Here is a 12,944-nt window from a genome sequence, read left to right as displayed (position 1 = left end):
TCAATGGAAATCCCAGTGCCAGGAAGGGGGGATTGGGAGCTGTCTCAACACGCCAGCTCTGTTATGAAACCCTTCCCGGGAAAGCAGCAGGATGGAAAGAGGGAGCAGGTGGAGGGATTGCAGCAGAGAGGGCAATAGCAAAGGCAGGGGTAGCAGGAGTGGGTGCACAGGAAGGGGAGCAGCAGAGAAGAAGGGGGAGGATGGAAACACCAGCGGGGAAGAGCGGAGGGGGAGGAGGAGCCAGCGCAAGGTTGCCTGACTGGTCTGGACCCAAGGCCTTAGAACGCGGCCCCTGAGGGGAGGGAGGAGAAGGCGTGGCGCACCCCGTGCGCGTGTTCGAAAACTCTAACGTCACAATAGCGGCCGGCGGCGGCAGCTCCTGCCCGGTCCCAGCCGATCGGGGCTGGTTTGAGCTGGTGCGTTGTCATAGCGACGCAGTCTGGCCTATAAATACGAGCTCTGCTGGCGCTACGGCTTTTGTCAGTCAGTGCTCTGAAGCCGGCCGGCAGCGCCTGTGGCGGCTCCTCCAGCCCGGCTCCTCCTCGGGCGGCGCGTCCACTCCGGCTCCAGCAGCCACCGAGCTCAGCGGGGCCCGTCTCTGAGGAGGAGGCACGGGACTAGGGGGCCGACCGGCTGCCGGGCGAGGCGCTGAACCATGACGGGCGCTGACTGAGGTGAGGGGGCCGAGCGGGCGGGCGGGCGCTCTGCCGGGGGAAGGTGGGTAGGAAGCCGGCCGGCCGCTGGGGCCACGTGTCTCTCCAGCCCCGGCGGAGGGACGGGCTGGGGGCCGCGCTGCGCAGCGTCGGTGACCCAGCCGGAGGCGCAGAAAGGGGGCGTCCCGCGCAGGGCGGTGAGGGGCCGCGGAGCCGCCAGCCGTGCCGGGAGAAGGGGCTGCGCGGTCCCTTGTGAGAGCCGGTTTGGTCCGCAATGGCCTTGCGGACGCGGCCGCCTCCTGCGCCGCGGGCTTGGCCCCGGAACTCGGCTGCGGCGGGCCCGGCCCGGCCACCGCAACGGGATCGCGCGGTTGAAATGGTACAAAATCGCCCCGGTGATGGCAGTAGCGATCCCTCCAGACCAGCGGGCACGTGGCCTGCCCTGGATCGCTTACGTGGAAGGGGACTTTAAAGTTTTCCTTTAAGTTTATTTTGGCTCCTTTAAATTGGCCCACAAGCGAATGCCTGAAATCATCTGCATTTTGAAAAACATGAGAAGCTGTTAACGAGGGTGGTTTCCTTGGGCCGGGGGATCTCCGTTTAGCTGTTGTTCGTAGTACTGAAGCTTGTGTACTTTGGAGCGAAGGAATTAAACATTAACTTGAACGTCTAGGTTTATAGTGCTGGATGTGAACTTTCTCTTTGTGCACTAGACAACTGTCAGTGCTCCTTGGGGGATGCAGGCCGTGTGTTCATTTAGAAGACTTAATCTGTAAGAAGCTGCATGCAGAGGGAGAAGCTAAAGTGATGCTGCAGACTTCCTGTGTGTTAACTCAAGCATGCGCTAAAACTGCCCGTAGAACAGTTCAGTGATACATGAAATTATAGCTCTCATTTCGTCACAGTAATTGTTGAAAGAACATTAAGGTTGCAAAGTCAAGATGCGAAACTTAGGAAATACCAGAGTTAAGGTTGCCCGTGCAATCTAAATTAAGCCCCCTTGTGTATTAGGATACAGTTTTAATTACATGATGCACATTTTTTTCCCCATAGCTTCCTTGCTTCTTTCAGTGCATATGGCAAACAGGACTCAATAAATGTGACTATTTATTTAGCATTTTATAGCAATTAAAGGGAGCTGTGATTTGAACATAGATGTCAGTTGCACATGATTAAAAATCCAGTTTCCATTTGTCTCAAACTGGGTACCCGGAAAATGAGTACATAATTGACCACCTGTAAAAAGTTTAGTTTAAGTGACTAGGAACTCTGTGGCAGAGACAAGGAGAGAATCTACCAATTCTCCAGGGTTGCATTCAGCTGCCTTATTCTTCCAAAAGTCCGCTGCCTCATTTGTTAAACACCTTCCAAACTCCTCCTCAGATGAGGCAGCAATCTTACAGACAGTAGCCTTGTTGACTATCCATCCCCAATTTATTTCCTGTCCATTGAATGAAGGAAGGTTCTGGGAGAGGTGTGAGGCTAATGGTAATTAAAGACCCCCAATGCATACAACACTAAGGCATTTCCTGAGTACTAAATTTTGCAGCCATAACCCTTTTAACTTGCAGTGTTTTATGTATTTTCCTAAGCTTTAAAAAAAAAACTGTCATGTGGAACCATATTAAGCTCTGCCAAAATCATTACCAAGGTTGTGGGTCTTTAGATTCACAGCACAGATGTCTACCACTTGAGTTAATAAAATAATTGGTTGCCATCCTCCATTTGGACCAGCCTGTAGAGATGCATGAAATACATATACTCGACTAGTGGGTTTCACAGCTATTTGTTAGACAGCTGAGGAAAACGGAGACTTGGGACTTCTAAGTTCAGTTCCAGGTTCTGGAAGGGAATGTTCTCTAGTGGTTTCAGCCCTTGTCCCCTGGCATTTGAGTGAGGCTACTTTCTCTTCAGTTGCCTGTGTGCCTGTGGGAGAAGCATTGGCAGAACAGGAGAAACCATCTCCTGTCCTTTATTGTCACACCAACTTGGCAGCCATGTGGAGCAATTGCAGGGAAAGACCTATTCAATACCTGGTCTGGAACATGTTCTGTACAAACAATTTTTAGAGAATTTAGCTGCCAACCTCAGAGTATGTACAGATAGCAATTTTCAGAGTCCGAACTTGGCCAAATGTTTGTTGCATATGTAACTACCTGTAGAGTGACTTGAGAGATGAAATGATCAATGATAGTAAACAGGCATGTTTAAAAATACTTGTGATGCTTTTTATATAACTTGCTCTACTTAGTGTGTACTCTTCAATGTATTCCTGCTTCTAAAGTAGAAAAATGATAATTTAAATAAATTTGATATGGAAGTTAGGATTTTTTAAATCATTCTTTTTTTTTTCTTTGAACAGTTTCAATGCAACATCATACAACTGCTGCACAGAGGACAGAAAACTTGCCTTGATCTATCAAGACTTTGCTTTTCTGAAGCACATCTTTGGGTGCACAGTTGAAAGAATTTGAACAAAGCTGATATTTCTTAGTTGTCCATGTAAGTTTGTGGATCTTGACTATCATTTAGGGGTGGGTGGGTGTGTGTGTCGTTGCTAATTTGAATGAACTAACAAATACTTCTTTCGATATCCACAGTTTGTTGCACTTACACTCTTAGAAACAATGAACAGCTTCAGCAATGAGGAGTTTGACTTCACCTTCCTTGATGAAGGCTTTACTGCCAAGGATATTCTAGACCAAAAAATAAATGAAGTTTCTTCCTCTGTAAGTATGCTAGCAAAACATGAGTGTATTTTCTTAAAATACAATTTTATATATTAACTGTACTCTGTACCATATTTCTAAGTTTTACGATCTGCTCAAAAAATCCTATACTGTAACTTTGCAGAACACTGAGCTAGGGGGCATGACTGAAGATGACCTGTTTTTTTTTTTTTTTTTTTTTTTTTTTTTGATTTTTAATTTTTTTTTTTTTTTTTTTTTTTTCTTTTAGGATGATAAAGATGCTTTCTATGTTGCTGACCTTGGGGATGTCCTAAAGAAGCATTTCCGATGGTACAAAGCACTCCCTCGAGTAACACCCTTTTATGCCGTCAAATGTAATGACAGTAAAGCTATAGTGAAGACACTTGCTGCCCTTGGTGCAGGGTTTGATTGTGCTAGTAAGGTAAGATCTTCAGTTTTTGATGGTAACTTCATATATGGATGTTACATACGATCAAACAAAGCTGAAACTAGGAGTGTGTGTTGATTGTCAATGCTGCATCTTCACACACTTTCTGGATGAGATCATCCATTTGTTTGTTTCTAGCTAGTAGTGTGTAATGTTTCTTCTTTTTCCAGACTGAAATCCAGTTGGTACAGAACATTGGTGTACCCCCAGAGCGAATAATATATGCAAATCCTTGCAAACAAATCTCTCAAATTAAACATGCTGCCAACAATGGTGTGCAGATGATGACTTTTGATAGTGAAGTAGAGCTAATGAAAGTTGCAAGAGCTCATCCAAAGGCAAAGTAAGGGGTTTTTGGTTTTGTGCATCTTAATGGGCTTAACATGTTTAAATTTACCTATCCTGTATTAGCTGTGTGCCTAGGTAACACACACATTCAGCTTTATTTTTAAGCTTTTAACACTAACACAAAATTGGAAGAGAACGCAGAAATTTTTCTGTCCAGATACAAAACTGTACTTGACAGACATGTGTATCATACTGGCTTATAAAGAACCAAGGACAATACAAACTTGCTTGCATGTTAAATTAGGTCCACCTTTGTTAAGCCAACTTTGCTGTAAAATGTTGTTTTAAATTTGACTTGCTATAAGTCTCTCAGTAGTTCTCAAACTGTGGGTTGTTACCCCAAAATGGGTCGCAACCCTGTTTTTAATGGGGTTGCCAGGGCTGGCGTTAGACTTGCTGGGCCTGGAGCCAAAGCCCGAGCCCCTCTGCTTGGGGTCAAAGCCTTTAGAGTTTTAGCCCTAGGTGGTGGGGTGCAGGTTACAGGCCCCCTGCTTGGAGCTGAAGCCCTGGGGCTTTGGCTTTGCCACCCTTCCTACCCCTTCTTCCCAGCCTGAGGTATGAGGCTCGGGCTTTGGCTTTGTTCCCCCACCTGGGGCAGAAGGACTTGGGCAGGCTCAGGCTTTAGCCCCCCTCATGACTACAGTTTTGTTGTTAGAGGGGGGTTATGGTGCAATGAAGTTTGAGAACCCCTTCTATAAGTTACAGATCCCATTCTCCTGACCTGAAACCTATTTCAACCAGACTGTCTGCTGCTCTAGAAAATCTAGAGGGTTGACACTAAATTGGACACTGTTTCTAGGCTAGTCTTACGCATCGCAACTGATGACTCCAAAGCAGTTTGTCGCCTGAGTGTTAAATTTGGAGCTACCCTCAAAACTAGCAGACTTCTTCTGGAGCGGGCAAAAGAACTTGACCTTGACATTATTGGAGTCAGGTTAGTAATAACTTTGATCTGTATATACAAACTGTCAAAAATCCATCTAGAAATATGCATTGTAATCAAGGTCTACATAAATATGTAAATGACTTGCCCACTCACAAGAACTGACACCTTAATCTGCTACTACATATTACTTTTGTCTAAATAGTTACTTAAATCTTCCAAAAGGCAACTGAGATTTGCATCTGTCTTCCAGTTTCCATGTTGGAAGTGGCTGTACTGACCCAGAGACCTTTGTTCAAGCTATTTCTGATGCCCGTTGTGTCTTTGATATGGGAGTAAGTATGAATTTACTTGCCTAAGAGCATTGCTTCTGGACCACTATTTTATGGTACTGACCATACATCTGACTTGTATATTACTTTGTTCAAGTGGCACTTCATTCTGACAACTTTGGAACCAAAAACTTAAAATAAGCTTTATAACCTTTCCTGTACAGTTAGTATTCAGTGTCATATGGTCAGTTACTTTTTTGAATCTTGGTAATCCTTTGATAGTTGACCCAATATTTAAGTTTTGTGGGGAAAAAAGACTTACTAAATCTTACAACCAATTAAAAAAAAAAAAACTTTACCAAAAACAATATAGAATCTTAAACATTCCCTGTTGTTCTTACAAAGCACTAGTGCAGGAGAACCAGCAAGTTAAAAATTTACTAGTCTGTTTTCTTTGTCAGAAGTATCAGTAAAATGGATTTTTATTTTTTTTATTTTTAAGAGTTTAATCTTCAAAGGGAGTTGGTTTTGACCTATGTTAGACTATTCAAGAATCACTTCTTTGCTTGACTGTCCCATTTTAACATTGCAGACAGAGCTTGGTTTCAGTATGCATCTGCTTGATATTGGTGGTGGCTTCCCTGGTTCTGAAGATGTCAAGCTTAAATTTGAAGAGGTATGATGATTTCTAATTAATACTTGGTTTATCAGGTTGTGAAGATATTTTGATAGAGTAAACTTGGGCAGACATTTATTTACCTGGTATCTTGGTTCCCTTTGATTTGTATTAAGACTAGTGGAATCTGTTTTTGATTCTGAACTGAAGTCATAATTTCTTCTGTTAATTGCAGAATCAAGTAGATGATGGCCTTAGCCCTTTAAATACATATGACGTTAGTTAACAGACCTAGTAAATGCTAACAGGGCAAAGGCTTGTGTTAGAGGGCTTTCCCTTCCCCCTCCCACTTCCCTGGTTTTTGACAGAAAGACAGCAAGCAGCAAAAGACCAGAAGTCCAAAGTGCACACAATGCAATGTTTGTTTGGGATTAGTTTCCAAGCAAGCATATTCCGAAGCCCTTCACACCAGTTGGGCTTATCTCTCTATGCCGATAGTCTTTTTCCCCAGTGTTCTCTTGCCCGCTCTGACGCTGCAGAGCGTTTACCCTGTTATTCCCTGTTCCCATTCTCCCTCCTTAGCAAACATGATTCCAATTTCCCTTCCACTTCCTGTTTGACCCCAGTTTATATAGTAATAGTCTCAGCTATACCTTAACCAGTGGTTTTACTGAAATTTAACTAACCAATCCTAACACATTGTAACATAATTTTCTAACCAATTATATCCCACTACCCTAATTAACTTACACCTAGCAAAATTAATTATACAGCAGACAAAACAATTAGAGAACCAGATAAATTAACAATAGAAAAGTGGGGGCCATAAAGATAAAACAGTACAGAAATGGGGGTTCCACAACCCTTGATAACATCCTATCTGGCAAGAAATCAAACGAAGTGTTCTTTAACCATCTTAAGATCTGTTTCTTTATCTGGTGGTGGTGGGAACAATCAGGACAGGATTGTCTTCATAACAGCCCAATACCACCTTATTTCAATGTGACTGGTTTGGAATGTGAGGATGTGATCATAGGTTTCCTAGCTTATGGCTGCTACTGCTGTTTAGCCAAAGGCCTTAGTTGGAGGCCTTGCTCTTAGGCTAGCCTAGTGAGAGAAGGCCCATACACAGGCAGACAGTGATTTTGATTCTTTGTTTTTATACCTCTAACCAGCTAAGTGACTAAAAATACATCTAAGTTCTTAAAGTATAGGCCCTTACAAGCAGGCCTGAATATCTATATTCTAACACTCCACCCCTTTTTCTTTTGGAATCCTCCTGCCCAGGTATCCCTAGAAAAGCATAAGACGTATGGCGACACATTTCCTGATAGGGCCAGGCATCAAGGTGGAATGTGTGAATGCTCCATCTGTCCCACTGCCCTTTGTGTAGTACAATGCCCTGCACCTTCTCTCGTACAGGCATACTACATCTATTCCAATTAGTGTTCCAGATTTCCCATTATAGTGGGCCTGAGAAAGTTGGGTCCAGGTTGTCTAGTACACTTGGGGAGGGCGGCTTACTACATTACTTATAGGTTCTAATTAGTGGCTGTTCTTCAGAGGGTTGTGCCCCTCTTGACCGTTTCCATATACAACGGTAACACAAGTATACTTAACAATACACCAGCCACTGTGATAGGACTCTCAGTGTTGCTGTGGGTTGACCACTGTAGTATAGTCCAACATCCTAGCCACCACCCAAAAACTGCTTCTCCTCCTTTGACAGGGGTCAAAATTTTAACACCATTTGGGAGAATATATTTTAAGTGGTGTCCAGTTACAGTGAGCTGCTCCTGCAGTCTTCACATGCTTTTGTCCATATCATGAGTCCACTGGATATTTACAGAAAAATGGGGTATTGTCCAAACAAGCTCAACCATTTTGTATGGAATTGGGTAGTATGCACTAATTCGCTTGTGCACAGCAATGCGTTCCACAGATCCATATGTGCACCATAGTCCTGATGGCAGCGTGTAGATGTGTAACTGTGCCAGATGCTGGTGGAATTGTGTCCCCAAGTGTTGTGTACATTCCTAGCAAACCCTCCATGGCCATTGAGGAGGGACACATTCAAATATTTTCTCAGGACAAACAATTACTTAACTGAATTGTTGTCTGTTTTACACCATTTCATCCTCCCCATCTATCCCCCAGTGGTTCAGAGAGCTCCTCCCTTTCTCATTATTCCCATAGGGCTCATGGAGATCACCTTAGTTGCATTCCTTTCCCACAGTAGCATGGTAACGATTACACAGGTGCTAGACCCGAAGTTGATGTCTTAAGGCTGTTCTGGAGTAAAAATTGGGGCCTCTATTTTAGTGACATAGCCTTATTTTATCAATTGAGATGCTCTTGTGACTAAGGAAACCGTTGCTGTGGGAAATCTAACATTGACTCTTCTGCAAGAAAACATGAGTCTTGTTTTCAATTTCTAATATGAAGAAATTGTTGCCTTGCCTAATATGATTCTTAATGCTGGTGCTAGTGTAGAACCAGCTAAACAATACAGGAAGGTTGCTGTTTCAGTAAGATCAGATGCAGTACACTGAAGTCTAAAGCCTGATTTAGAAATGAGTTCTCATATTTCTACATCTGTTAATACATACACAAATAGTCTAATCTGTGAAGCTTCCAGAAATAATAATTGGAGATAAAGGAATAATTTTCTAGACCCTTTACATCATATCTTTTTTGATTCTTTTAATTTGTTTAGCCTACTAAAAATCGGAGGAATTTGTGACTAGGAAAGTGTACATCTGATCTAGAAACAAAACCACTCTGATTCTGTGAAAATTCAACTTCCAGAAAGGTCAATTGCTCAAACTGACTTGTGGGAAGCCATCCAGAGTGTGATTCTCCTTTAGTTTAAATCTCTTAATTTCTGAGACATTTTTATGTTTTTTATTTTATGCCTTTATTAACTACATGTTGAAATGACTGTTTGTTAGTTTTTGCAGACAGCAAGATACTAATTTCATACCAGTAAAAGCTTAAACATGGAATAAAACACATGGGGAGACACTAACGCTTTTAGACCATGCAAATAGCTAATGCTGTGTACTGATTTTAGCGCTTTATGACTGGGCTGTTTTAGATCCTTATCCTTTTGGCTCTTGCAATAGCCAGTTTAATAACTTTTTAGTTTGGTACTTTGTACAGTCACTAACAACCTTACATGTCTCTTGATTAGATCACAAATGTAATCAATCCAGCGTTGGACAAATACTTTCCTTGTGATTCTGGAATAAGAATTATTGCGGAGCCTGGCAGATACTATGTTGCATCAGCTTTCACACTGGCTGTTAACATAATTGCAAAAAAAGTTGTATTAAAGGAGCAGTCAGGTTCTGATGGTATGTAAAACTAGATCTCCTAATCTCATTTGCAATCAGATAGAAAACTCACTTTCCAAAGGTTCTTATTTTCATATTTTCATCTCCTTCTTTTAGATGAGGATGATATTAATGGCAAAACTCTTATGTACTATGTGAATGATGGAGTGTATGGATCATTCAATTGCATCCTATATGATCATGCACATGTTAAGCCAGTCTTGCAAAAGGTACAGTATACCTCCAGATCAGGGGTGGGCAAACTTTTTTTTTTTTTTTTTTTTTTTTTTTTCCCCTTTCCTCCTGAGGGCCACATCAGGGTTCCAAAACTGTATGGAGGGCCGGATAAGGAAGGCTGTGCCTCCCCAAACAACCTGGCCCCTGCCCCCTATCCACCACCCTCTATCTAACCACCTGTCCCCTGACAGGCCCCCTGGGACTCCCACACCTATCCAACTGCTCCCTGTCCCCTGCTTGCCCCCCAGGACCTCTGCCCCTTATCCAACCTCCCTGCCCCTTTACCATGGAGCTCAGCTGCCAGTCCCAGTGCTCTGCACTGCCCGGCCAGAGCCACCCATGCCACTGTGCAGTCTAGAGCACCAGGGCAGGCCGGCAGCTCTTGCAGCTGCGCTGCCTGGCAGGAGCTCACAGTCCCGCTGCCCAGAGCACTGACGGCACAGCGAGCTGAGGCTGTGGGGGATGGGGGACAACAGAGGAGGGGCCAGGAGCTAGCCTCCCCTCTGGGGAGCTCAAGGGCCAGGCAGGATGGTCCCGCAGGCCAGATGTGGCCTGCAGGCCGTAGTTTGCTCACCTCTGCTCCAGATGCTAAATCAACATAGACTGCTCATTCCACTGTGCAAATAAATTCAAGCATAATGCATTCATATTCCACCCACCACCATCTTTACCATCCTGTCACCACTCCAGACAAATGCCTGGGCTGGCAAATGTGAGCTCTGGGCCATTCAGTGGAGCAGATTCCAAAGTTGAAGATCACTTATGTAGGAGGCCCTGCCAGCCGCTGTTTTTCTTGCACACTTTAGAGCTGGAGTTCTATGCTTTTAATCACCTCAATCATGGCAGCTATTTGTTTAGGAAAACTCCTGCTTTAGTCCTGTGTAAGAAAAGTAGTAGTCAAAAGTAATTTGTAACTTACTTCTCTCTTCAGAGACCTAAACCAGATGAGGGCTGTTATTCCTGTAGCATTTGGGGACCAACATGTGATGGCCTGGATCGTATTGTTGAGCGCTTTGATATGCCAGAGTTGCAAGTTGGTGATTGGATGCTATTTGAAAATATGGGTGCCTACACAGTTGCAGCGGCTTCCACTTTCAATGGGTTCCAGCGGCCAGCAATACATTATGTGATGTCAAGGCCAGCATGGTTAGTAACTTGTTGCACTTCTGCTTTAGATGGGAGACCTTTACTAGGTCTGCCAAGAGCTCTTGATAGTTATTCACTTGAAACAAAACTCCTTGTTGACTACTTATCCAAAGGTCCATTTATTATGAATTGACAAGTGTTACTTCACGTAGAATTGTCTTCTATAGCTAGCCAGATTTAAAGGGATGCTCTCTAATTTATAGTAGCCTAAAACTACATTGCTTCCTCACTGCACCCCCCCCTTTTTTTTTTTTTAAATCCACTCCCATTTGTTTTCAATGGGATTGGACACACTGCCTTGTTAAATGCTTCTGAAAATTCCACCTTAACATAACAGAAATTACTGCATTTGTTAGCACTGTATCTAGAGAGAATATAGTTTCCCCTGTGTAGTAGGTCATCCCTTTGCATGGGTCTTTCACATAGCAGCTAAGGTGTTTAATTTTAAAATGGGGGTGGGGGAGGTCTTTTTGTAAAACCACAAATTTGGCTGAAAAACTTATCAGGTGAACAGTAGACTTAAAAACGTGTCAGTCACTTTGGTTGCTTTACAGATAATATATTGAATTACTATTGTGGTCATCTGACAGGAAGAGAATTTTCCATTTGCCAGAGTGACTATTTCTACGCTGGGGTGCTTAACATCTCTAGTGTGGATGTAGCTATACTGCCAGTTACACCCCCCCTTATTTATTATTTTATTTTTTTAAACCAGTACTGTAAAACCACCTCATGAGTGAAACTAGCTACACAGTAAAAGCACAATTCTGCCAGCATAGCTGGGTCAGTCAGGGATTGTACCTCTTCACACCCCTCATGTTACACAGCTATGCTGCCAGAAGTCTGTGTAGACCTGGTCTAACTTAAATTAGTGGTGTCCCAACATGTAGCCTGCTGGTATGCATTAGCCCCTTTAACACATTTAAATTGCAAGATTTCATTTAAGTGTCTAGCTTTCTGCATTCATATTTGGAAACTTTTTGTATTTTGAAAGAAGTGTGAACTAATGTAGACTCTGACATCTTCAAGAACCTTGGGTAGTGAGGGGAACACCTGAGTGAAATGCTCAGTTTGTTGTAACGAAGCTTAACATTCCTCTGGCCTGGTCTGCACTTAAAATCTGCTGGTGTCAAGTAGGAGTGGAAAAATCACATGCCACTCAACATAACTGCATCTACATTAGGGCTTTTGCTGCCAGCAAAATTGGGTGGATGGGGTATAACTAGGTGTGGAGGGGAGATTGAGTAATTGAATGTGCCCAAACAAGTCATTCTAATTATTCAGTGATGCTGAATGCAATTCTAATTTAAAGCTTTACTTCATGATTCACATTCTACTTCTGAGCAAACCTGTTTATCAGATCTGGGGATGAAGTTAGATCATAATTTGACCTGCCCAACAAGATCCTTTTTGATACTGGAATCCATTAAATCAGGGTAAAATATATAAACTGTTTTCTGACTTATTTTTTTCCTCTTATTTAGGCAACTAATGCAACAGATTAAGGAGCAAGGTTTCCTAGCTGAAGAAGAGGAGCAGGATGTCAGTACTTTGCCACTGTCTTGTGCCTGGGAAAGTGGAATTGAACATCATCCGGCAACTTGTGCTTCAACTAGTATTAATGTATAGATATTGTTTAATTGCAAGTTTATTAATTGAATCTCTAGGGCATTTTGGGGACCATTAACTTAATTCTTGCTAGAATTTTTAAATGTTTTTTGTTTTTTAAGTCTAGGGTCAGCATAAATGCAACAAAATGGATGACTAGGAGATGGGGGTCACATTATCTGTGTTCCTATGGAAACTATTTGAATATTTTATATGGATTTTTACTCACTTTCAAGTATGCTACTAAAGATTAACCCTTGACTGTCAGACAAGCATTTGTAGCTTGTATATTGGCAGAATGGGCTGAGCTTAGTGTTGTGACCTAACTGTTTTAAAATAAAGTATTGAAATAACTGGCTATTCTCTGGTGTACTTGAATTTAAAACTGTCATGAATGGATGTTAAATTATTGGTGGTTGCTCTATGCCAAATAGACCTAGTAAAGTATGTGCAGTGAATTTAGCTGGCATGCTTTCAAGACAGTTTTGCAAGGCTAAGTTTAGCATTGCATAGTGTACAGTAAACATGCTCTTCTAGGTTTTATGGTAATACAAATGAGAGCTGAAATACTTATGCAACAGTCAGCACAGGTGGCTAGTCCACTTCTCTAATGGATTAAGTCTAATTTTAATGTCACTGACTAGTAAAAGATTTAATGCAAACTAGAGGAAGCTGCTAAAAATAGATCAACCCTGTGCCATGAGGACG

General features: G+C 42.6%; 1 protein-coding gene across 1 annotated transcript; it reads left to right on the top strand.

Moving 5' to 3' along the window:
* Positions 1 to 409: 409 nt before the first annotated feature.
* On the top strand, positions 410 to 12,590 carry ODC1 (ornithine decarboxylase 1). Its single transcript, XM_024208380.3, has 12 exons — positions 410 to 674; positions 3,016 to 3,155; positions 3,254 to 3,382; positions 3,612 to 3,785; positions 3,962 to 4,134; positions 4,939 to 5,073; positions 5,276 to 5,357; positions 5,887 to 5,970; positions 9,104 to 9,266; positions 9,363 to 9,475; positions 10,414 to 10,628; positions 12,113 to 12,590. Exons 3-12 carry the CDS (start codon positions 3,281 to 3,283, stop codon positions 12,255 to 12,257), a joined length of 1,386 nt encoding a protein of 461 aa, XP_024064148.1. The 5' UTR covers positions 410 to 674; positions 3,016 to 3,155; positions 3,254 to 3,280; the 3' UTR covers positions 12,258 to 12,590.
* Positions 12,591 to 12,944: the final 354 nt, after the last annotated feature.

This window comes from Terrapene carolina, unplaced genomic scaffold (assembly GCF_002925995.2).
Source record: "Terrapene carolina triunguis isolate 2854851 unplaced genomic scaffold, T_m_triunguis-2.0 Scaffold42, whole genome shotgun sequence".
NCBI lineage: Eukaryota > Metazoa > Chordata > Testudines > Emydidae > Terrapene > Terrapene triunguis.
The sequence above is the reverse complement of the archived record's forward strand: the minus strand, read 5'-3'. Positions and strand labels throughout refer to the sequence as shown.

Bases quoted from the DNA above. Each gene is read 5' to 3' on its own strand.
- ODC1 (XM_024208380.3), top strand. From the start codon at position 3,281: ATGAACAGCTTCAGCAATGAGGAGTTTGACTTCACCTTCCTTGATGAA. The intron at 9,476-10,413 runs GTACAGTATACC...TTCTCTCTTCAG, and splicing joins TTAAGCCAGTCTTGCAAAAG to AGACCTAAACCAGATGAGGG. The intron at 10,629-12,112 runs GTTAGTAACTTG...CCTCTTATTTAG, and splicing joins GTGATGTCAAGGCCAGCATG to GCAACTAATGCAACAGATTA.